General features: G+C 53.5%; 1 protein-coding gene across 2 annotated transcripts in view; it reads left to right on the top strand.

The window, feature by feature from the left end:
* LOC112219762 (A disintegrin and metalloproteinase with thrombospondin motifs 6-like) overlaps positions 1-22,448 on the top strand; it is a 166,045-nt gene that overhangs the window by 132,670 nt on the left and 10,927 nt on the right. For both annotated transcript variants that reach the window (XM_042302120.1, XM_042302119.1), the window contains exons 15-20: positions 10,835-10,937; positions 12,942-13,075; positions 14,773-14,896; positions 17,095-17,175; positions 18,787-18,950; positions 22,127-22,265. In XM_042302120.1, coding sequence (XP_042158054.1) covers positions 10,835-10,937; positions 12,942-13,075; positions 14,773-14,896; positions 17,095-17,175; positions 18,787-18,950; positions 22,127-22,265 — 745 coding nt within the window. The remainder of the gene's footprint in view (positions 1-10,834; positions 10,938-12,941; positions 13,076-14,772; positions 14,897-17,094; positions 17,176-18,786; positions 18,951-22,126; positions 22,266-22,448) is intronic.

Genomic DNA, 22,448 nt, shown 5'->3' with positions numbered 1-22,448 from the left:
CCCTAACCCCATCCCCAGTCCTAACCCCATCCCCAGTCATAACCCCTAACCCCATCCCCAGTCATAACCCCTAACTCCATCCCCAGTCCTAACCCCAGCCCTAACCCCAGCCCCAGCCCTAACCCCAGCCCTAACCCCAGCCATAACCCCATCCCCAGCCCTAACCCCAGCCCTAACCCCATCCCCAGCCCTAACCCCAGTCCCAGCCCTAACCCCAACCCCAGCCCCAGCCCTAACCCCAGCCCTAACCCCAGCCATAACCCCATCCCCAGGCCTAACCCCAGCCCTAACCCCATCCCCAGCCCTAACCCCAACCCCATTCCCAGCCATAACCCCAGCCATAACCCCAGCCCTAACCCCAGCCCCAGCCCTAACCACAACTCTAACCCCACCCCCAGCCCTAACCCCAGCCACAGCCCTAACCCCATCTCCAGCCCTAACCCCATCTCCAGCCCTAACCCCATCCCCAGCCCTAACCCCAGCCCTAACCCTAACCCCATCCCCAGCACTAATCCCTAAACCCAGCCCTAACCCCGGCCCTAACCCCCGCCGCAGCCCTAACCCCATCCCTAACCCTAACCCCAGTCCTAACCCCAGCCCCAGCGCTAACCCCAGCCCTAACCTTAACCCCAGACATAACCCCAGCCCTAACCCCATCCCCAGCCCTAACCCCATCTCTAACCCCATCTCCAGCCCTAACCCCAGCCATAACCCCAGCCCTAACCTTAACCCCATCCCCAGCCATAACCCCAGCCATAACCCCAAACCTAAACCCATCCCCAGCCCTAACCCCAGCCCCTAACCCCAGCCCTAACCCCGGGCCTAACCCCAGCCCTAATGACAACCCCAGTCCTAACCCCAGCCCTAACTACTAACCCCAGCCCTAACCCCAGCCCTAACTCCTAACCCCACCTAACTCCTAACTCCTAACCCCAGCCCTAACCCCATCCCCAGCCCTAACCCTTAACCCCAGCCATAACCCCAGCCCTAACCCCAGCCCTAACCCCAGCCCTAACCCCAGCCCTAACCCCAGCCCCAGCCCTAACCCCAGCCCTAACCCCATCCCCAATCCTAACCCCAACCCCAGTCCCAGCCCTAGCCCCAGACCTAACCCCAGCCAGCCATAACCCCAGCCCCAGATAACCCCAGCCATAACCCCAGACCTAACCCCAGCCCTAACCCCAGCCATAACCCCATCCCCAGGCCTAACCCCAGCCCTAACCCCAGGCCCAGCCCTAACCCCAGCCCTAACCCCAGCCATAACCCCAGCCATAACCCCAGCCCCAGCCCTAACCACAGCTCTAACCCCAGCCCTAACCCCAGCCACAGCCCTAACCCCATCTCAAGTCCTAACCCCATCTCCAGCCCTAACCCCATCCCAGCCCTAACCCTAACCCTAACCCCAGCCCTAACCCCATCCCCAGCCCTAATCCCTAAACCCAGCCCTAACCCCCCCAGCCCTAACCCCATCCCTAACCCTAACCCCAGCCCTAACCCTAACCCCAGCGCTAACCCCAACCCCAGCCCCAGCCCTAAACCCATCCCCAGCCCTAACCCCATAACCCCAGCGCTAACCCCAGCCCTAAACCCATCCCCAGCCCTAACCCCAGCCCTAACTCCAGCCCTAACCCTAACCCCAGCCCTAACCCCATCCCCAGCCCTAACCCTATCCCCAGTCCTAACCCCAGCCCTAACCCTAACCCCAGCCCTAACCCCATCCCCAGCCTTAACCCCAGCCCTAACCCTAACCCCAGCCCTAACCCCATCCCCAGCCCTAACCCCAGTCCTAACCCCAGCCCTAACCCTAAGCGCAGCTCTAACCCCATCCCCAGTCCTAACCCTGACCCCAGCCCTAACCCCATCCCCAGTCCTAACCCTAACCCCAGCCCTAACCCTAACCCAGCCCTAACCACAGCTCTAACCACAGCTCTAACCCCATCCCCAGTCCTAACCCTAACCCCAGCCCTAACCCTAACCCCAGCCCTAACCCCATCCCTAACCCTAACCCCAGCCCTAACCCCAGCCCCAGCGCTAACCCCAGCCCTAACCTTAACCCCAGACATAACCCCAGCCCTAACCCCATCCCTAACCCCATCTCCAGCCCTAACCCCAGCCATAACCCCAGCCCTAACCTTTACCCCATCCCCAGCCATAACCCCAGCCATAACCCCAGCCCTAACCCCAGCCCCAACCCCTAACCCCAGCCCTAACCCCAGCCCTAACCCCAGGCCTAACCCCAGCCCTAATGACAACCCCAGTCCTAACCCCAGCCCTAACTACTAACCCCAGCCCTAACCCCAGCCCTAACTCCTAAGCCCAGCCCTAACCCTAACCCCAGCCCTAACCCCATCCCCAGCCCTAACCCTTAACCCCAGCCCTAACCCCAGCCCCAGCCATAACCCCAGCCCCAGCCCTAACCCCAGCCCTAACCCCAGCCATAACCCCAGCGCTAACCCCAAACCTAAACCCATCCCCAGCCCTAACCCCAACCCCAGTCCCAGCCCTAACCCCAGCTATAACCCCAGGCCCAGCCCTAACCCCAGCCCTAACCCCAGCCATAACCCCATCCCCAGGCCTAACCCCAGCCCTAACCCCATCCCCAGCCCTAACCCCAACCCCAGTCCCAGCCATAACCCCAGCCCTAACCCCAGCCATAACCCCAGCCATAACCCCAGCCCTAACCACAGCTCTAACCCCATCCCCAGCCCTAACCCCAGCCACAGTCCTAACCCCATCTCAAGTCCTAACCCCATCTCCAGCCCTAACCCCATCCCCAGCCCTAACCCCAGCCCCAGCCATAACCCCAGCCCTAACCCCAGCCCTAACCCCAGCCATAACCCCAGCGCTAACCCCAAACCTAAACCCATCCCCAGCCCTAACCCCAGTCCCAGCCCTAACCCCAGCTATAACCCCAGGCCCAGCCCTAACCCCAGCCCTAACCCCAGCCATAACCCCATCCCCAGGCCTAACCCCAGCCCTAACCCTAACCCCAGCCATAACCCCAGCCATAACCCCAGCCCCAGCCCTAACCACAGCCTAACCCCATCCCCAGCCCTAACCCCAGCCACAGTCCTAACCCCATCTCAAGTCCTAACCCCATCTCCAGCCCTAACCCCATCCCCAGCCCTAACCCTAACCACATCCCCAGCCCTAACCCCAAGCCCTAAATCCCCAGCCCTAATCCCTAAACCCTAACCCCAGCCCTAACCCCATCCCTAACCCCAGCCCTAACCCTAACCCCAGCTAACCCCAACCCCTAAACCCATCCCCAGCCCTAACCCCAGCCCTAACCCGCGCTAACCCCAAACCTAAACCCATCCCCAGCCCTAACCCCAGCCCTAACTCCAGCCCTAACCCCAGCCCTAACCCCATCCCCAGCCCTAACCCTATCCCCAGCCCTAACCCCAGCCCTAACCCCAGCCCTAACCCCATCCCCAGCCTTAACCCCAGCCCTAACCCTAACCCCAGCCCTATCCCCAGCCCTAACCCCAGTCCTAACCCCAGCCCTAACCCTAACCCAGCTCTAACCCCATCCCCAGTCCTAACCCTAACCCCAGCCCTAACCCCATCCCCAGTCCTAACCCTAACCCCAGCCCTAACCCCAGCCCTAACCACAGCCTAACCACAGCTCTAACCCCCAGTCCTAACCCCAGCCCTAACCCTAACCCCAGCCCTAACCCCATCCCCAGTCCTAACCCCATCCCCAGCCCTAACCCCATCCCCAGTCATAACCCTAACTCCATCCCCAGTCCTAACCCCAGCCCCAGCCCTAACCCCAGCCCTAACCCCAGCCATAACCCCATCCCCAGCCCTAACCCCAGCCCTAACCCCATCCCCAGCCCTAACCCCAGCCCTAACCCCAGCCCTAACCCCAACCCCAGCCCTAACCCCAGCCCTAACCCCAGCCATAACCCCATCCCCAGGCCTAACCCCAGCCCTAACCCCAGCCCTAACCCCAACCCCAGCCATAACCCCAGCCATAACCCCAGCCCTAAACCCCAGCCCTAACCACAGCTCTAACCCCATCCCCAGCCCTAACCCCAGCCACAGCCCTAAATCTCCAGCCCTAACCCCATCGCCAGCCCTAACCCCAGCCCTAACCCTAACCCCATCCCCAGCCCTAATCCCTAACCCCAGCCCTAAGCCCAGCCCTAACCCCATCCCAGCCCTAACCCCAGCCCTAACCCCAGCCCCAGCGCTAACCCCAGCCCCCTAACCCCAGCCCTATCCCCAGCCCTAACCCCAGTCCTAACCCCAGCCCTAACCCTAACCGCAGCTCTAACCCCATCCCCAGTCCTAACCCTAACCCCAGCCCTAACCCCATCCCCAGTCCTAACCCTAACCCCAGCCCTAACCCTAACCCCAGCCCTAACCACAGCTCTAACCACAGCTCTAACCCCATCCCCAGTCCTAACCCCAGCCCTAACCCTAACCCCAGCCCTAACCCCATCCCCAGTCCTAACCCCATCCCCAGTCATAACCCTAACCCCATCCCCAGTCATAACCCCTAACTCCATCCCCAGTCCTAACCCCAGCCCCAGCCCTAACCCCAGCCCTAACCCCAGCCATAACCCCATCCCCAGCCCTAACCCCAGCCCTAACCCCCAGCCCTAACCCCAGCCCTAACCCCAGCCCTAACCCCAGCCCTCCCCAGCCCTAACCCCAGCCATAACCCCATCCCCAGTCATAACCCCTAACCCCATCCCCAGTCATAACCCCTAACTCCATCCCCAGTCCTAACCCCAGCCCCAGCCCTAACCCCAGCCCTAACCCCAGCCATAACCCCATCCCCAGCCCTAACCCCAGCCCTAACCCCATCCCCAGCCCTAACCCCCCTAACCCCAGCCCTAACCCCAACCCCAGCCCTAACCCCAGCCCTAACCCCAGCCATAACCCCATCCCCAGGCCTAACCCCAGCCCTAACCCCAGCCCTAACCCCAACCCCATTCCCAGCCATAACCCCAGCCATAACCCCAGCCCTAACCCCAGCCCCAGCCCTAACCACAGCTCTAACCCCATCCCCAGCCCTAACCCCAGCCACAGCCCTAACCCCATCTCCAGCCCTAACCCCAGCCAGCCCTAACCCCAGCCCTAACCCTAAATCCCCAGCCCTAATCCCTAAACCCAGCCCTAACCCCAACCCCAGCCCTAACCCCAGCCCTAACCCCAGCCATAACCCCATCCCCAGTCATAACCCTAACCCCATCCCCAGCCCTAACCCCATCCCCAGTCATAACCCCTAACCCATCCCCAGTCCTAACCCCAGCCCTAAATCCCAGCCCTAACCCCAGCCCTAACCCCAGCCCTAACCCCAGCCCTAACCCCAGCCCTAACCCCAGCCATAACCCCATCCCCAGTCATAACCCTAACCCCATCCCCCTAACCCCAACCCATCCCCAGTCCCCCAGCCCCAGCCCTAACCCCAGCCCTAACCCCAGCCATAACCCCATCCCCAGCCCTAACCCCAGCCCTAACCCCATCCCCAGCCCTAACCCCAGCCCTAACCCCAGCCCTAACCCCAACCCCAGCCCTAACCCCAGCCCTAACCCCAGCCTAACCCCATCCCCAGGCCTAACCCCAGCCCTAACCCCAGCCCTAACCCCAACCCCATTCCCAGCCATAACCCCAGCCATAACCCCAGCTAACCCCAGCCCCAGCCCTAACCACAGCCTAACCCCATCCCCAGCCCTAACCCCCCCAGCCCTAACCCCATCTCCAGCCCCTAACCCCATCGCCAGCCCTAACCCCAGCCCTAACCCTAACCCCATCCCCAGCCCTAACCCCATCCCCAGCCCTAACCCTAACCCCAGCCCTAACCCTAACCCCAGCCCTAACCCCAGCCCCAGCCCTAACCCCAGCCCTAACCTTAACCCCAGCCCTATCCCCAGCCCTAACCCCAGTCCTAACCCCAGCCCTAACCCTAACCCAGCTCTAACCCCATCCCCAGTCCTAACCCTAACCCCAGCCCTAACCCCATCCCCAGTCCTAACCCTAACCCCAGCCCTAACCCTAACCCCAGCCCTAACCACAGCTCTAACCACAGCTCTAACCCCATCCCCAGTCCTAACCCCAGCCCTAACCCTAACCCCAGCCCTAACCCCATCCCCAGTCCTAACCCCATCCCCAGTCATAACCCCTAACCCCATCCCCAGTCATAACCCCTAACTCCATCCCCAGTCCTAACCCCAGCCCCAGCCCTAACCCCAGCCCTAACCCCAGCCATAACCCCATCCCCAGCCCTAACCCCAGCCCTAACCCCATCCCCAGCCCTAACCCCAGCCCTAACCCCAGCCCTAACCCCAACCTCAGCCCTAACCCCAGCCCTAACCCCAGCCATAACCCCATCCCCAGGCCTAACCCCAGCCCTAACCCCAGCCCTAACCCCAACCCCATTCCCAGCCATAACCCCAGCCATAACCCCAGCCCTAACCCCAGCCCCAGCCCTAACCACAGCTCTAACCCCATCCCCAGCCCTAACCCCAGCCACAGCCCTAACCCCATCTCCAGCCCTAACCCCATCGCCAGCCCTAACCCCAGCCCTAACCCTAACCCCATCCCCAGCCCTAATCCCTAAACCCAGCCCTAACCCCGGCCGCAGCCCTAACCCCATCCCTAACCCTAACCCCAGCCCTAACCCCAGCCCCAGCGCTAACCCCAGCCCTAACCTTAACCCCAGACATAACCCCAGCCCTAACCCCATCCCTAACCCCATCTCCAGCCCTAACCCCAGCCATAACCCCAGCCCTAACCTTAACCCCATCCCCAGCCATAACCCCAGCCATAACCCCAGCCCTAACCCCAGCCCTAACCCCTAACCCCAGCCCCTAACCCCAGCCCTAACCCCGGGCCTAACCCCAGCCCTAATGACAACCCCAGTCCTAACCCCAGCCCTAACTACTAACCCCAGCCCTAACCCCAGCCCTAACTCCTAACCCCAGCCCTAACTCCTAACCCCAGCCCTAACCCCATCCCCAGCCCTAACCCTTAACCCCAGCCCTAACCCCATCCCCAGCCATAACCCTAGCCCTAACTACTAACCCCAGCCCTAACCCCAGCCCTAACTCCTAACCCCAGCCCTAACTCCTAACCCCAGCCCTAACCCCATCCCCAGCCCTAACCCTTAACCCCAGCCCTAACCCCAGCCCCAGCCATAACCCCAGCCCCAGCCCTAACCCCAGCCATAACCCCAGCGCTAACCCCAAACCTAAACCCATCCCCAACCCCAGTCCCAGCCCTAACCCCAGACCTAACCCCAGCCATAACCCCAGGCCCAGCCCTAACCCCAGCCCTAACCCCAGCCATAACCCCATCCCCAGGCCTAACCCCAGCCCTAACCCCATCCCCAGCCCTAACCCCAACCCCAGTCCCAGCCATAACCCCAGCCATAACCCCAGCCCCAGCCCTAACCACAGCTCTAACCCCATCCCCAGCCCTAACCCCAGCCACAGTCCTAACCCCATCTCAAGTCCTAACCCCATCTCCAGCCCTAACCCCATCCCCAGCCCTAACCCTAACCACATCCCCAGCCCTAACCCCAGCCCCAGCCCTAATCCCTAAACCCAGCCCTAACCCCAGCCGCAGCCCTAACCCCATCCCTAACCCCAGCCCTAACCCTAACCCCAGCGCTAACCCCAACCCCAGCCCCAGCCCTAAACCCATCCCCAGCCCTAACCCCAGCCCTAACCCCAGCGCTAACCCCAAACCTAAACCCATCCCCAGCCCTAACCCCAGCCCTAACTCCAGCCCTAACCCCAGCCCTAACCCCATCCCCAGCCCTAACCCTATCCCCAGTCCTAACCCCAGCCCTAACCCCAGCCCTAACCCCATCCCCAGCCAGCCCTAACCCCAGCCCCCTAACCCTAACCCCAGCCCTAACCCCATCCCCAGCCCTAACCCCAGTCCTAACCCTAACCCCAGCCCTAACCCCATCCCCAGTCCTAACCCTAACCCCAGCCCTAACCGCAGCTCTAACCCCATCCCCAGTCCTAACCCTAACCCCAGCCCTAACCCCATCCCCAGTCCTAACCCCATCCCCAGTCATAACCCCTAACCCCATCCCCAGTCATAACCCCTAACTCCATCCCCAGTCCTAACCCCAGCCCCAGCCCTAACCCCAGTCCTAACCCCAGCCCCAGCCCTAACCCCAGCCCTAACCCCAGCCATAACCCCATCCCCAGCCCTAACCCCAGCCCTAACCCCATCCCCAGCCCTAACCCCAGTCCCAGCCCTAACCCCAGCCCTAACCCCAACCCCAGCCCTAACCCCAGCCCTAACCCCAGCCATAACCCCATCCCCAGGCCTAACCCCAGCCCTAACCCCAACCCCATTCCCAGCCATAACCCCAGCCATAACCCCAGCCCTAACCCCAGCCCCAGCCCTAACCACAGCTCTAACCCCATCCCCAGCCCTAACCCCAGCCACAGCCCTAACCCCATCTCCAGCCCTAACCCCATCTCCAGCCCTAACCCCATCCCCAGCCCTAACCCCAGCCCTAACCCCATCCCCAGCCCTAATCCCTAAACCCAGCCCTAACCCCGGCCGCAGCCCTAACCCCATCCCTAACCCTAACCCCAGCCCTAACCCCAGCCCCAGCGCTAACCCCAGCCCTAACCTTAACCCCAGACATAACCCCAGCCCTAACCCCATCCCCAGCCCTAACCCCATCCCTAACCCCATCTCCAGCCCTAACCCCAGCCATAACCCCAGCCCTAACCTTAACCCCATCCCCAGCCATAACCCCAGCCATAACCTCAGCCCTAACCCCAGCCCCAACCCCTAACCCCAGCCCCTAACCCCAGCCCTAACCCCGGGCCTAACCCCAGCCCTAATGACAACCCCAGTCCTAACCCCAGCCCTAACTACTAACCCCAGCCCTAACCCCAGCCCTAACTCCTAACCCCAGCCCTAACTCCTAACTCCTAACCCCAGCCCTAACCCCATCCCCAGCCCTAACCCTTAACCCCAGCCCTAACCCCAGCCCCAGCCATAACCCCAGCCCTAACCCCAGCCCTAACCCCAGCCCTAACCCCCCCAGCCCCAGCCCCAGCCCTAACCCCAGCCCTAACCCCATCCCCAATCCTAACCCCAACCCCAGTCCCAGCCCTAGCCCCAGACCTAACCCCAGCCATAACCCCAGCCATAACCCCAGCCCCAGCCCTAACCCCAGCCCTAACCCCATCCTCAGCCCTAACCCCAACCCCAGTCCCAGCCCTAACCCCAGACCTAACCCCAGCCATAACCCCAGGCCCAGCCCTAACCCCAGCCCTAACCCCAGCCATAACCCCATCCCCAGGCCTAACCCCAGCCCTAACCCCATCCCCAGCCCTAACCCCAACCCCAGTCCCAGCCATAACCCCAGCCATAACCCCAGCCCCAGCCCTAACCACAGCTCTAACCCCAGCCCTAACCCCAGCCACAGCCCTAACCCCATCTCAAGTCCTAACCCCATCTCCAGCCCTAACCCCAGCCCTAACCCTAACCCCATCCCCAGCCCTAACCCTAACCACATCCCCAGCCCTAACCCCAGCCCTAACCCCATCCCCAGCCCTAATCCCTAAACCCAGCCCTAACCCCAGCCGCAGCCCTAACCCCATCCCTAACCCTAACCCCAGCCCTAACCCTAACCCCAGCGCTAACCCCAACCCCAGCCCCAGCCCTAAACCCATCCCCAGCCCTAACCCCAGCCCTAACCCCAGCGCTAACCCCAGCCCTAAACCCATCCCCAGCCCTAACCCCAGCCCTAACTCCAGCCCTAACCCTAACCCCAGCCCTAACCCCTTCCCCAGCCCTAACCCTATCCCCAGTCCTAACCCCAGCCCTAACCCTAACCCCAGCCCTAACCCCATCCCCAGCCTTAACCCCAGCCCTAACCCCAGCCCTAACCCCATCCCCAGCCCTAACCCCAGTCCTAACCCCAGCCCTAACCCTAACCGCAGCTCTAACCCCATCCCCAGTCCTAACCCTGACCCCAGCCCTAACCCCATCCCCAGTCCTAACCCTAACCCCAGCCCTAACCCTAACCCGAGCCCTAACCACAGCTCTAACCACAGCTCTAACCCCATCCCCAGTCCTAACCCTAACCCTAACCCCAGCCCTAACCCCAGCCCTAACCCCATCCCCAGTCCTAACCCCATCCCCAGTCATAACCCCTAACCCCATCCCCAGTCATAACCCCTAACTCCATCCCCAGTCCTAACCCCATCCCCAGTCCTAACCCCTAACCCCAGCCCTAACCCTGTCCCCAGTCCTAACCCCATCCCCAGTCCTAATCCCTAACCCCATCCCCAGTCCTAACCCCATCCCCAGTCCTAACCCCATCCCCAGTCCTAACCCCTAACCCCATCCCCAGTCCTAACCCCATCCCCAGCCCTAACCCCATCCCCAGTCCTAACCCCTAACCCCATCCCCAGTCCTAACCCCATCCCCAGTCCTAACCCCTAACCCCATCCCCAGCCCTAACCCCATCCCCAGTCCTAACCCCTAACCCCATCCCCAGTCCTAACCCCATCCCCAGTCCTAACCCCATCCCCAGTCCTAACCCAATCCCCAGCACAGCCCCAGTCTAGTCTGTACCAGACAGGGCCGACCCAGCGGGGATGTTTGTAATTACACACTCAAACAAATCACCAGGGGAAACAAAGCAGTTGTTCCAAACACAAAACATATTGTTCTCTGCATGAGAGAAATAATAACATAACAGACTGTCTCAGGCCAGAATAGAGTGGTTTTAGGGAAAAGTCTTCACAGACAATAGACTGTACTAAGGTTAGTTAAACTAGGGTTTGTTAACCACCCCAACAATCTAATGTGTTGTTTTTGATTCGCTGTTTTCCAGGCATGCCCATCGGGATCCCGGGACTTCCGGGTGAAGCAGTGTGCCGACTTCGACAGCATGCCGTTCCGTGGGAAATACTACAACTGGAAGCCCTACACTGGAGGTGAGATCGGAATAATGCATTAATCCACCAATCGCTCCCGTCCATTCCGCTGTCTTTCTCTACCCGTTTGCAGTAGTTTATTCGGCGCTTTGATACCTTTCATCATACAGTAGCTTCCCAGAGTCTGTGGTCCTCTCTGGCCCTCAGTGACAGTCCAAAGGCTTCTCTCTGTGACTGTGTTGTGTACACATCTAATACCAACAGTAGGCAGGACTGTTTGATAGGCCCAGAATTCCTGGGATTCCCACATTGTGTTTGATGGCCCTCTGGACAGCCATTCCAACTCTTTAGCCCTCAATGAAGACATTGGAGTGGGAGTGTGGGAGGGGTGGGATTTGGGTCCATTGAGGCTTGAATTCTGGGTCATCACTATCTGGGCTACAATTGATGAATTGGCACCAGGACTTACTATTACCTTACAGATGTAGGTTCTTAATTTGATCCCTCTGTAGTGGCTGAGAATTTTTCCTGCACCGCAGGAAATGCAGACGAGCTTCACGATTTACACACATTCACTGAAAAGCCGCACGTCATTATATTATTGCACTTTTCATGCAGCCTGATTTTGGCCAGCTAATAGCCTAACCACCTAAGCAACATTATGTACGAAACGTTCAAATCCTGTTGCCTCAGGATTATTTTGCTGTGACAACACTGGTCAAATTAACATCCAACACCTGTGTGTGTTCTCTAATTTTCACTAGAGATTGCAGTGGAAAGTTACTCACAAAGAAACACACACACGCATGCACGCGCGCACACACACACGCGCGAGCGCACACATGCAACTCATAAAGCACAGTCTAGTCCTACTCTGTCCCGGGCCGTTGCGCTATAAGTTGAACTCTGTTATCACAACTCCCATTAGTCAACGCTATGAGCTCCTCTGTAGCTGGTACAAATCTATTGGACTGTCAGTCTACATGTAGAGGTTGGAGAAAACCTCAGCGTGGATGTCACTGTGTGTGTGTGTGTGTGTGTGTGTGTGTGTGTGTGTGTGTGTGTGTGTGTGTGTGTGTGTGTGTGTGTGAGTGTGTTTGAGTGTCATGGCAGCCCCAGCTATCTCTCCCAGTGTCAGTACTGAAGTGACGTCAGGCCCCAGGTCCAGGATCAGATCTAAGCATGACTAATAGCAGTCTTTATTACTATCAACAAACTCTAGAGGAGAGCAGAGAACAGGGCCTGGGTTCATGTTCTGGCCCAGACTCTTGGCTCACAACTACACAACCACAAAAGGTTTTCTGGGATAAAAAATAAAAAATCTATATTGTAAACTGTATTATTGTCTTATAGATAGATGTATTCATAGTCATGTCACTCATCATGGCACACATGATGGGTATGATGTGAATCAACTGTTATTTAAAAACTGGGCGGTTTGAATGCTGATTGGCTGACAGCCATGGTATATTCAGACCGTATACCACGGGTATTGCAAAACATGTATTTTTACTGCTCTAATTACGTTGGTAACCAGTTTATAATAGCAATAAGGAACCTCGGGGGTTTGTGGTATATGGCCAATATACCACGGCTAAGGGCTGTGACCAGGCACTCCGCGTTGCGTCGTGCCCAAGAAGAGCCCTTAGCCGTGGTATATTGGCCATATACCACACACCCCCCGGTGCCTCATTGCTTAAATAGAACATGTGTTATAATGTGTTTGAACCTGTAGTCATTATGGCTGAACCTTAGCTTTCTGCCAGGGGCCGGTGGGTGTAGACACAGGTTATCAAAAGTCACTTTGTGAGAAATGTCTCTAAGTTTGAGGTCGACGTGGCCTAGTTGGCAAAGCATGGCACTTACAATGCCAAGGGTCATGCCACCCATGTGTAAAATTAGTCGCTTTGGGTAAAAGCGTCTGCTAAGTGGCAGATATTATTATTATATATTAAGTTGTGTCTGATATCTCCCTACTGTATGTATAACTATGTGTACAGGAGTCGACCCCTGCCCTGTGGAGGTTTGTCCAGTACCTTCTGACCTCTGCCCTGTGTGTTCCAGGTGGTGTGAAGCCGTGTGCTCTGAACTGTCTGGCGGAGGGATATAACTTCTACACCGAGCGCTCCCCGGCCGTCATCGATGGAACACGCTGCCAGGCCGACTCACTGGACATCTGCATCAATGGAGAGTGCAAGGTGAGAGAGAGAGAGAGAGAGAGAGAGAGAGAGAGAGAGAGAGAGAGAGAGAGAGAGAGAGAGAGAGAGAGAGAGAGAGAGAGTGTGTCTTTGTGTGTGTGTGTGTCTGTTTGTCTGTCTTGAGTGGTAATATTTAGGCTGTCCTTTCAGTTACTGTACATTTCCCCAGATAAAAGTAGTGCTTCTGGTTCCCACGCTGTGACTCACCCCAGTCAAACAGACCCACGCTGCTTCCAGTCAGGGCCCAGCCCAGCTGACTCCCCCATAGGAGAAACACTGTACCATGGCTATGACCTGGTTACATTGTGATAGATAAGCTAATAAACGGGATGACTGTATAACCTAATGTAATGATCCTGACCATGTGACCTGACCAGGAAACCTGACCCGACAAAACTCAGCCTGTGACCCAGTTTGTACAGTTTGTAGTCACAGTGTTTGTGTTCCTTCTTATCTCAAGGGACCTTGTTTATATGATACTGACTGACTGGGGGAAAGTGACTGAGAGACAGCAAGGAAATACCATTATCCAATATGGAACAATGTAGCGTTAGAACAAAACGTGGAGTTTCAGTCAGTTGGTTTTCATTGAGTGGTTGGCAGAGGTCTTAATCTAGACTCTTATCACAACTCAACAGATCATGTCTGGGATTGTTTTGAAGTTCTCCTCAGGAAACTGGCTATCCAGATTAACGTGGAAGTTGAGTTGAAAGACACTGTCATTTATTTCACCACTGGGCGTTTGTTTAAAATAAGGTTTGAATTTACGTTCAAAATAGGTTTTTGAGTTGAAAAAAGCTGAAAATAACGTGTTTATTAAGGAGATCTGGCATCTACTGCTGTCTTTGTTCTGTGTGTGGACACTGTACAGTATGTGTACAATCGGGTTAGGGTGTGTGTGTGTGTGTGTGTGTGTGTGCGTTGGAGGTTTTTCCCAGAAAGCACTGGGACATGTTCATTCCTAGTCACAGTCCAATGTGCCTTTTTATTTCAACAGCAGTTGGTCTTCTAGAGTCTTCTAGAGTCTCTGACATGACGTGATTAATCTCTGGAACACCGTCTGCCTGGAGGCTGCTCGGAAATACTCAAAATGCTTCATGTAGGCCTGTGCACGTGTTGGAGAACGACAAAGGGAGAGAGAGAGAGAACAGGGGGAAAATGAAAGAGAGAAGAAACAGATAGGGATAGAGCAGAGAAATGTGGACGGAGCGAGAGAGAGAGAGAGAGAGAATGAGAGCGAGAACGGAGAGAATAGAGGGTGAGAGAGAGAGAGAATGCGAGGGATGTGTTAGAATAAATGTATTTTTCTCTCCTGTCATTATTAAGGTGACACCCATTAATTCTCCTTATCACATTTTAGAGGAGTCTACACAACTATGAGATACTCACTTTACCGTAACTCTCTAAAAGAGACTGGCAGTTCAACGACTGTTCAGCGACTGTTCAGTCTGACCCTCTCGTCCAACTGTCGTTCTACGGTTGCTAATCACTTACTGTCCAATCATGAGTTAGCGTTTTAACTGACGTAAAACTGCTGCTCCATGCAGCTTCTACAGACTTGAAGTCACTTCTTCAGCACTTTTCTTTATTACTATGGTATTACTATGGTATTACTACAGTATTATTAAACAGTGGCACTACTATGGTATAAGTTATACTTAAAGTAATATAACATGGTACACTGTCTCCTCTCTCAGCACGTAGGCTGTGACAACATCCTGGGTTCGGACGCCAAGGAGGACCGCTGTCGGGTGTGTGGAGGGGACGGCAGCACCTGTGAGGCCACAGAGGGACTGTTCAATGACTCCCTACCCAGAGGCGGTAAGACCCAGTCTGGGGACAGAACTTGACAGGGCTCTTTACTTCAGGTGTGCAAATGTTTTAGTTCCATCCAAACTGAAGAAAAAGGTGAAGGGTCATGAAGGGTCTCCCCTCTGAGCAAGTACACGTAGTGGGAGAGTAGTATGTACACTGAGAGGACAAAATATTAGGAACACATTCCTCATATTGAGTTGCACCCCCTTTTACTCTCAGAACAGCCTCAATTCATTCGGGACTCTACAAGGTGTCTGAAAGCGTTCTACTGGGATGCTGGCCCATGTCGACTCCAATGATTCCCACAGTTGTGTCAAGGTGGCTGGATGTCCTTTGGGTGGTGGACCATTGCTGAAACACACAGGAAACTGTTGAGTGTGAAAAACCCAGCAGCGTTGCAGTTCTTGACACACTCAAACCGGTGCGCCTGGCACCTACACTCCGTTCAAAGGCACTTCAATCTTTTGTCTTGCCCACTCCGTGTCTCAGTTGTCTCAAGGCTTACAAATCCTCCTTTAAGTGGATTTAACAGGTTACATCAATAAGGGATCATAGCTTTCACCTGGATTCACCTGGTCATTCTAGGTTGTGGAAAGAGCAGGTGTTCCCAATGTTTTGTACACTCGGTGTAGAGATGTGTAACATGTAAAGAAGAGAGGATCAGAGAAGAGGACTGTGTAATGTAGAGGAGACAGTAGTGTAAAGAAGGGAGGATCAGAGAAGAGGACTGTGTAATGTAGAGGAGACAGCAGTGTAAAGAAGGGAGGATCAGAGAAGAGGACTGTGTAATGTAGAGGAGACAGCAGTGTAAAGAAGGGAGGATCAGAGAAGAGGACTGTGTAATGTAGAGGAGACAGCAGTGTAAAGAAGGGAGGATCAGAGAAGAGGACTGTGTAATGTAGAGGAGACAGCAGTGTAAAGAAGAGAGGATCGGAGAAGAGGGCTGTGTAATGTAGAGGAGACAGCAGTGTAAAGAAGGGAGGATCAGAGAAGAGGACTGTGTAATGTAGAGGAGACAGCAGTGTAAAGAAGGGAGGATCAGAGAAGATGGGTGTGTAATGTAGAGGAGACAGCAGTGTAAATAAGGGAGGATCAGAGAAGAGAATGAGAGACAGCAGTGTAAAGAAGGGAGGATCAGAGAAGAGGACTGTGTAATGTAGAGGAGACAGCAGTGTAAAGAAGGGGGAGGAGGACTGTGTAATGTAGAGGAGAGGAGCAGTGTAAAGAAGGGAAGATCAGAGAAGAGGGGTAATGTAGAGGAGACAGCAGCGTAAAGAAGGGAGGATCAGAGAAGAGGACTGTGTAATGTAGAGGAGACAGCAGTGTAAAGAAGGGAGGATCAGAGAAGAGAAGGGACTGTGTAATGTAGAGGAGACAGCAGTGTAAAGAAGGGAGGAAAGAAGAGGACTGTGGAGGATCAGGGAGGATCAGAGAAGAGGACTGTGTAATGTAGAGGAGACAGCAGTGTAAAGAAGGGAGGATCAGGACTGTGTAATGTAGAGGAGACAGCAGTGTAAAGAAGGGAGGATCAGAGAAGAGGACTGTGTAATGTAGAGGAGACAGCAGTGTAAAGAAGGGAGGATCAGAGAAGAGGACTGTGTAATGTAGAGGAGACAGCAGTGTAAAGAAGGGAGGATCAGAGAAGAGGACTGTGTAATGTAGAGGAGACAGCAGTGTAAAGAAGGGAGGATCAGAGAAGAGGACTGTGTAATGTAGAGGAGACAGCAGTGTGTAGAGAAGAGTATGTGTTTCAGAGCGAGTCCATTCCCCTGTGCAATCTGAAAGCTGCCAAACACCACAAGTTTGTAAGCACTTTCCGGGAGACACATCCTCGTGCAGAAAGGCAAGGTAAAAACTCAGGAACGTATTGTCTTTTTGGCAGAGCAGCCCTGTCCTAGTGCCAACAGAGCACTGTAGCCAAACACTTCTGTGCCCCCCCCCCCTTTGTCACCCAATGATAAAGCGTATGGTTTTGGGAGTTGAGAAACATGTTGTCAAAACATAAATGGAAACATAATATATTTGCATTAATTACATCATCCGGTGAAGGACTCTGAGTGGAGATATGGCTTCATCCTGGCTCTGGTTCCAAGACTAGTCTATAGGGAGGCAAAAGCACTTTCTCCTTCTATGGTATGTCCAGTAATGCATCTAAAAACACATTTGCTGTGTCTCTGTAATGTTGGTGTCCTTTTCTCTACCAGGTTACATGGAGGTTGTTCTGATACCAAGGGGATCAGTCCACATAGAAATCCAAGAAGTCTCCATGTCCAAGAACTACATCGGTAAGTGACCTCTTTCCAACGCTATACGGGACGGGACGGTCGTCGTTCGAATGATTCTGATCATCCTGTGTTTCTTCACAGTCTCTACATCTGAAAAGGTTCTAAGTCATTATGGCCCGTCCATAGCTCCACACAATTAGTGCTACACTACTGTGAAGCAGTTTGAAATGAACCTGTTTCATATTAGAGGGTATTGCTTCAGTTCCTGGTTTAAAGATTCCGGTTTCCGCACCGCCTCGTGCTTTCTCAGTCGAGAGCAGAGCAGACAATGTATTTCTAACCTGCACTGAAATGAACAGCTTCGACATTAGAGAAAATATTCAGCGCCGCGTCCAGTGGGAGTCTTTGGCGTTGGTCTCTCCCTCTGGAACGTTGGTCTCTCCCTCTGGAACGTTGGTCTCTCCCTCTTCGACCCAGACGAAAACGGAACAACATTCACAGCTCTGACAGTCGGCATCAAAACAATCAAACAAGCCCGTTTAGTGTTGTTGTCGTGGGTTGACATTAACGAGGGAGTTTAGCCGTGTGACTGAGTGGTGAATTTATAGCTCAGGTTGTTGACGGAGGACTGAAGTCAGGCTTTGAAACGTCAGGCGCTGTTCGATTTACAGCCCCGCGGCGACAGCCCTGAGGCCCTCGTGGATTCAAGTGGATAGCAGAATATTTATATGTCAACATTTATTTTATTTGATACATACGTTTTAACGATTGCCACTTTGTGTCCTATTGTGTAGACGGCACTCTCTTATGTCCCTTCCAAGTAATGTGTGACAGGCCCTAAAAGCTGTGGGAGTATTTGGTCTTGGTAAAGTTGTGTGAGGCTGCCTTTAGTAGTGGAGATGGACTGAGAGCTCACTGTTTGAATGTGCAGACGAGGTGGCAGTAAAGACTGCATTCTGTAAGCTATCCCCCAAAACAGGAGGAGTCACATAAGTATTGTTGTAATGAAGTGCGTAAATGCTGCAAAGTGCATACGCATGAGGAATCAGCTAGAGACAGATAGAGAGAGAGGGAACACAGTGTTTGGATCGTTTCTCCTCAATTTGGCCCCATTTCAACTCTGAGAAAATGGATATTTTGAGATGTGTTGTGCTTGGAGACGACTTCTTTGTTTTGACGACCAGCAGGAATGGTATTCATGGGATTCTTCCAAGCTTTCACCTGAAGAGTGTGTGTGTGTGTGTGTGCGTTTTCTCTTTCCCTCTGAAAGGTGAGAGTGTGTGTGTGCGTGCGTGCGTGTGTGTGAGCTCGCCCTGAGTGCTGCACAGTGTCTGTTGAGGAAAATAAATTTGCCAATGACATCAGGAGAGGACGCCGGTGTTGATGATGAATGATGGTGATGACATCACACCAAAACACTGCCACCACCTGTTGTCTTGGCTACCGTTCCTGGGTAGTCTTTGGCTCACTACTCTTGTCAGCATTTTAACAGGCTGCTATTTTAGCTGTAGAGGGTTCAGTGAACTACACTCAACCCTGCCTGAGAGCTGAAAATGTGTCTTAGCAACGCCAGCGCATTCCTCCTACCTAGGCTTTATCTCAGTGGGCTATCACGGTGCCGTGGGTACAAATCCAACTAGAAACCTTCTTCTATCGGTGCCTTTCTTGTAGCGTTGAAGTCAGAGGGAGATGACTACTTCATCAACGGAGCGTGGACCATCGACTGGCCCAGGAAGTTTGACATCGCAGGGACAGCGTTCCACTACAAGAGGCCACTTGACGAACCTGAGTCGCTAGAGGCCCTGGGGGCCACCACGGACAACCTAGTCGTCATGGTAACCACATTTGACTGTTTTGTTGTGTGTTGAGTAAACAATGTGGGAGGGGTTTGTCTTTGACATAGTAAGAGGATCAAACACAAAAAGGGCTTTTTCAGGCATCTTTCAGCCCACCGGGTGTCCTTAGTCAATTTGGGGGGGGGGGGATTCCACGAAAAAGGGAATTTAACAAAGACAACCTTCAGATGTTACTTGTTTGAATCGACATGAAGCACAACAGCTGCTCCCAGCAATCCTTAGCTGACCTTCAGGCCAGTAAGACTGTGCTGGTTCGGGGTTTACTACAGTATATACAGCAGCGTAGATATTGAAAAAGCCATTTCTGGCTCAATTCAAATGCAAGTGGACATGTGTTTTGGTGAGGGTGTGTGTTTATGTTTGCGAGCGTGTTCTGGCTTGTGAAAACCTGCGCGTGTATGTGCACGGGTGTAAGTGGGTGTAATGCCTGGATGTCTGTGTGTGTGTGTCTGCGTTTGTGTTTCTTTAAGCCGCCCCACACCATGGCCCTCAGGACCGCAGTGGCTTTTGCCTGGACATGAATAGTAGAAATACCAGACCCCACAGCACCACTGGAATAGGGCTGGGGTTAACCCGGTTAGGGTTAGGAATAAACAGAGCTGTCCATCCCACCACAGGCCATTCCGTTGTGGCAACTGAAAAACGGCGTCATTCCTATGTTCCCTTGCATCAAATACTGCATCAAGTACACTAACATAAACACAGTGCTCATTGGATGATTAGAGTCTCCGCTGCAGTACTGTACAGTAAGAGGAACACGTAACAACTCTTTACTGGGGACTTATTCTATATTTCAATGATGAATCATTAGATTTTTTACATTGTGTTAATGATGGCAGATTGACATTTCCACGTTTTTTCAAGATGAGTGATGAGAAGAGAATCGCTCAACCCATCGGGTATCTCACTACGGCCCCATATGCCCTGTCTTGAAATATGCAGGCAGACGCGTTAAAAGTATGTTTACATTGTAATACTTCTGACAGCCAGTTTATAGCATTCCCAGAAAGCATGGATTATTGAGTCATTATTATACTGAGCAAAAATATAAACGCAACATTAGGCCGTAATCTATGGATTTCACATGACTGGGAATACAGATATGCGTGGATCAGAAAACCAGTGTGGATCAGAAAACCAGTCAGTGTCTGGTGTGACCACCATTTGCCTCATGCAGCGCGACACATTTCCTTCGTATAGAGTTGATCAGACTGTTGATTGTGGCCTGTAGAATGTTGTCCCACTCCTCTGCAATGGTTGTGGGAAGTTGCTGGATATTGGCGGGAACTGCAACACACTGTCGTACGTGTCTGGTGAGTATGCAGGCCATGGAAGAACTGGTTCCAGGAATTGTGTATAGATCCTTGTGACATGGGGCAGTGCATTATCATGCTGAAACATGAGGTGATGGCGGCGGAGGAATGGCACAACAATGGGCCTCAGGATCTCGTCACGTTATCTCTGTGCGTTCAATTTGCCAAACTGAGCAATCAGCCAAACTGAGCAATCAGGGGAGAAGGGCCTCTGACAGAACTCTTGAGTTCCTCTGTGGAAATGGGAGAACCTTCCCGAAGGACAACCATCTCTGCAGCACTCCACAAATCAGGCCTTTATGGTAGAGTGGCCAGACGGAAGCCACTCCTGCTTGGAGTTTGCCAAAAGGCACCTAAAGACTCTCAGACCATGAGAATAAGATTCTCTGGTCTGATGAAACGAAGATTGAACTATTTGGCCTGAATGCCAAACGTCACATCTGGAGGAAACCTGGCACCATCCCTACGGTGAAGCATGTGGGTGGCAGCATCATGCTGTGGGGGTGTTTTTCAGCAGCAGGGACTGGGAGACTAGTCAGGATCGAGGAAAAGATGAACGGAGCAAAGTACAGACAGATCCTTGATGAAAACCTGCTCCAGAGCGCTCAGGACCTCAGACTGGGGTGAAGGTTCACCTTCCAACAGGACAACAACCCTAAGCACACAGCCAAGACAACACAGGAGTGGCTTCGGGACAAGTCTTTGAATGCCTTTGAGTGGCCCAGCCAAAGCCCGGACTTGAACACGATCTAACATCTCTGGAGGTACCTGAAAATAGCTGTGCAGCAACGCTCTCCATCCAACCTGACAGAGCTTGAGAGGATCTGCAGAGAAGAATAGGAGAAACTCCCCAAATACAGGTGTGCCAAGTTTGTAGCGTCATACACAAGAAGACTCGAGGCTATAATTGCTGCCAAAGGTGCTTCAACAATGTACTGAGTAAAGGGTCTGAATACTTATATAAATGTGATATTTCAGTTGTTTATTTTTTTATACATTTGCTAAAAATAAAAATAAAATATTTTTCACTTTGTCATGGGGTATTGAGTGTAGATTGTTGAGGGGGGGAAAAATAACATTTAATCCATTTCAGAATAATTCTGTAACGTAACAAAATGTGGAAGAAGTCAAGGGGTCTGAATACTTTCCGAATGCACAATACATTGAACTCAATGTGTATTTTTCACCATGTAAGGTAGAAAACAAGCTTCTTGGTCCATGTGCTGGGATATAAGGGGAAATGGTGTGTTCTTATTTATCAGGATGCCTACACCTCTGCTTTTACTACAGTTGGTGGCAGCATATGACTCTCCAACCCAGCTCCTCTTTAAATGTTACACTTCTCCTATTTTTCAATGTAACCACGTCGGCTGACATTCTCTTTAAGTGTTTGAGAACCAAATGCTTTTCCCTCCCCATCATGTAGACCTTGCACATTCCATGTGATAAGTTGGAATTTCCTATACTTGTATAGAATCAAAGTTAACCTTCTCTGTTCTGTCTAGTAAAACATATTAGCTGATATGACATATGAGGGCGGTGGGCATTCCATAGAATGGGAGGATCATAGTATTAATACATAGTTATTGTATACATTACATACAGTATATAGAGCGGTGTGGGCATGTGGGCTGAGCAGACATTTAACGAAAAACATTTTGAAAAAGCAAAAAAAAAAAAAACACAAAGCAAAATACGATAAAGGTTTGGGTCAATTCCATTTCAGTTTTTTCATTTCGGATGATTTCAATTTAGGGACCTGCACTTAAAATGAATTCATATGGAGCTGAAGCCAACGCTGCAAATGTGATAAATCAAACCATGTCTTCCTCTCACTTCCAGGTTCTTCTCCAGGAGCAGAACATGGGGATCCGTTATAAGTTTAACGTTCCCATTCAGAGGACAGGAAGTGGGGACAATGAGGTGGGCTTCTCCTGGCACCATCTGGCCTGGTCCGACTGCTCCGCCACCTGCGCTGGAGGTATGCAACTGCAACAACCAACCACATGCCCATATATGGCTTTGACCTGGTCCTGTTCATTTGGCACCAAACAAGAGAGAACATTTTGAAACGGGGTACTTGAAGTTATCCAATGCTCCCAGTCCAATAAAGAAGCACATTTTTTGCTTTCTGTTGCAAAACACTATGGCTATGTTCAACATT

The sequence above is a fragment of the Oncorhynchus tshawytscha genome, linkage group LG20, assembly GCF_018296145.1.
Source record: "Oncorhynchus tshawytscha isolate Ot180627B linkage group LG20, Otsh_v2.0, whole genome shotgun sequence".
Lineage (NCBI taxonomy): Eukaryota > Metazoa > Chordata > Actinopteri > Salmoniformes > Salmonidae > Oncorhynchus > Oncorhynchus tshawytscha.
The sequence above is the reverse complement of the archived record's forward strand: the minus strand, read 5'-3'. Positions and strand labels throughout refer to the sequence as shown.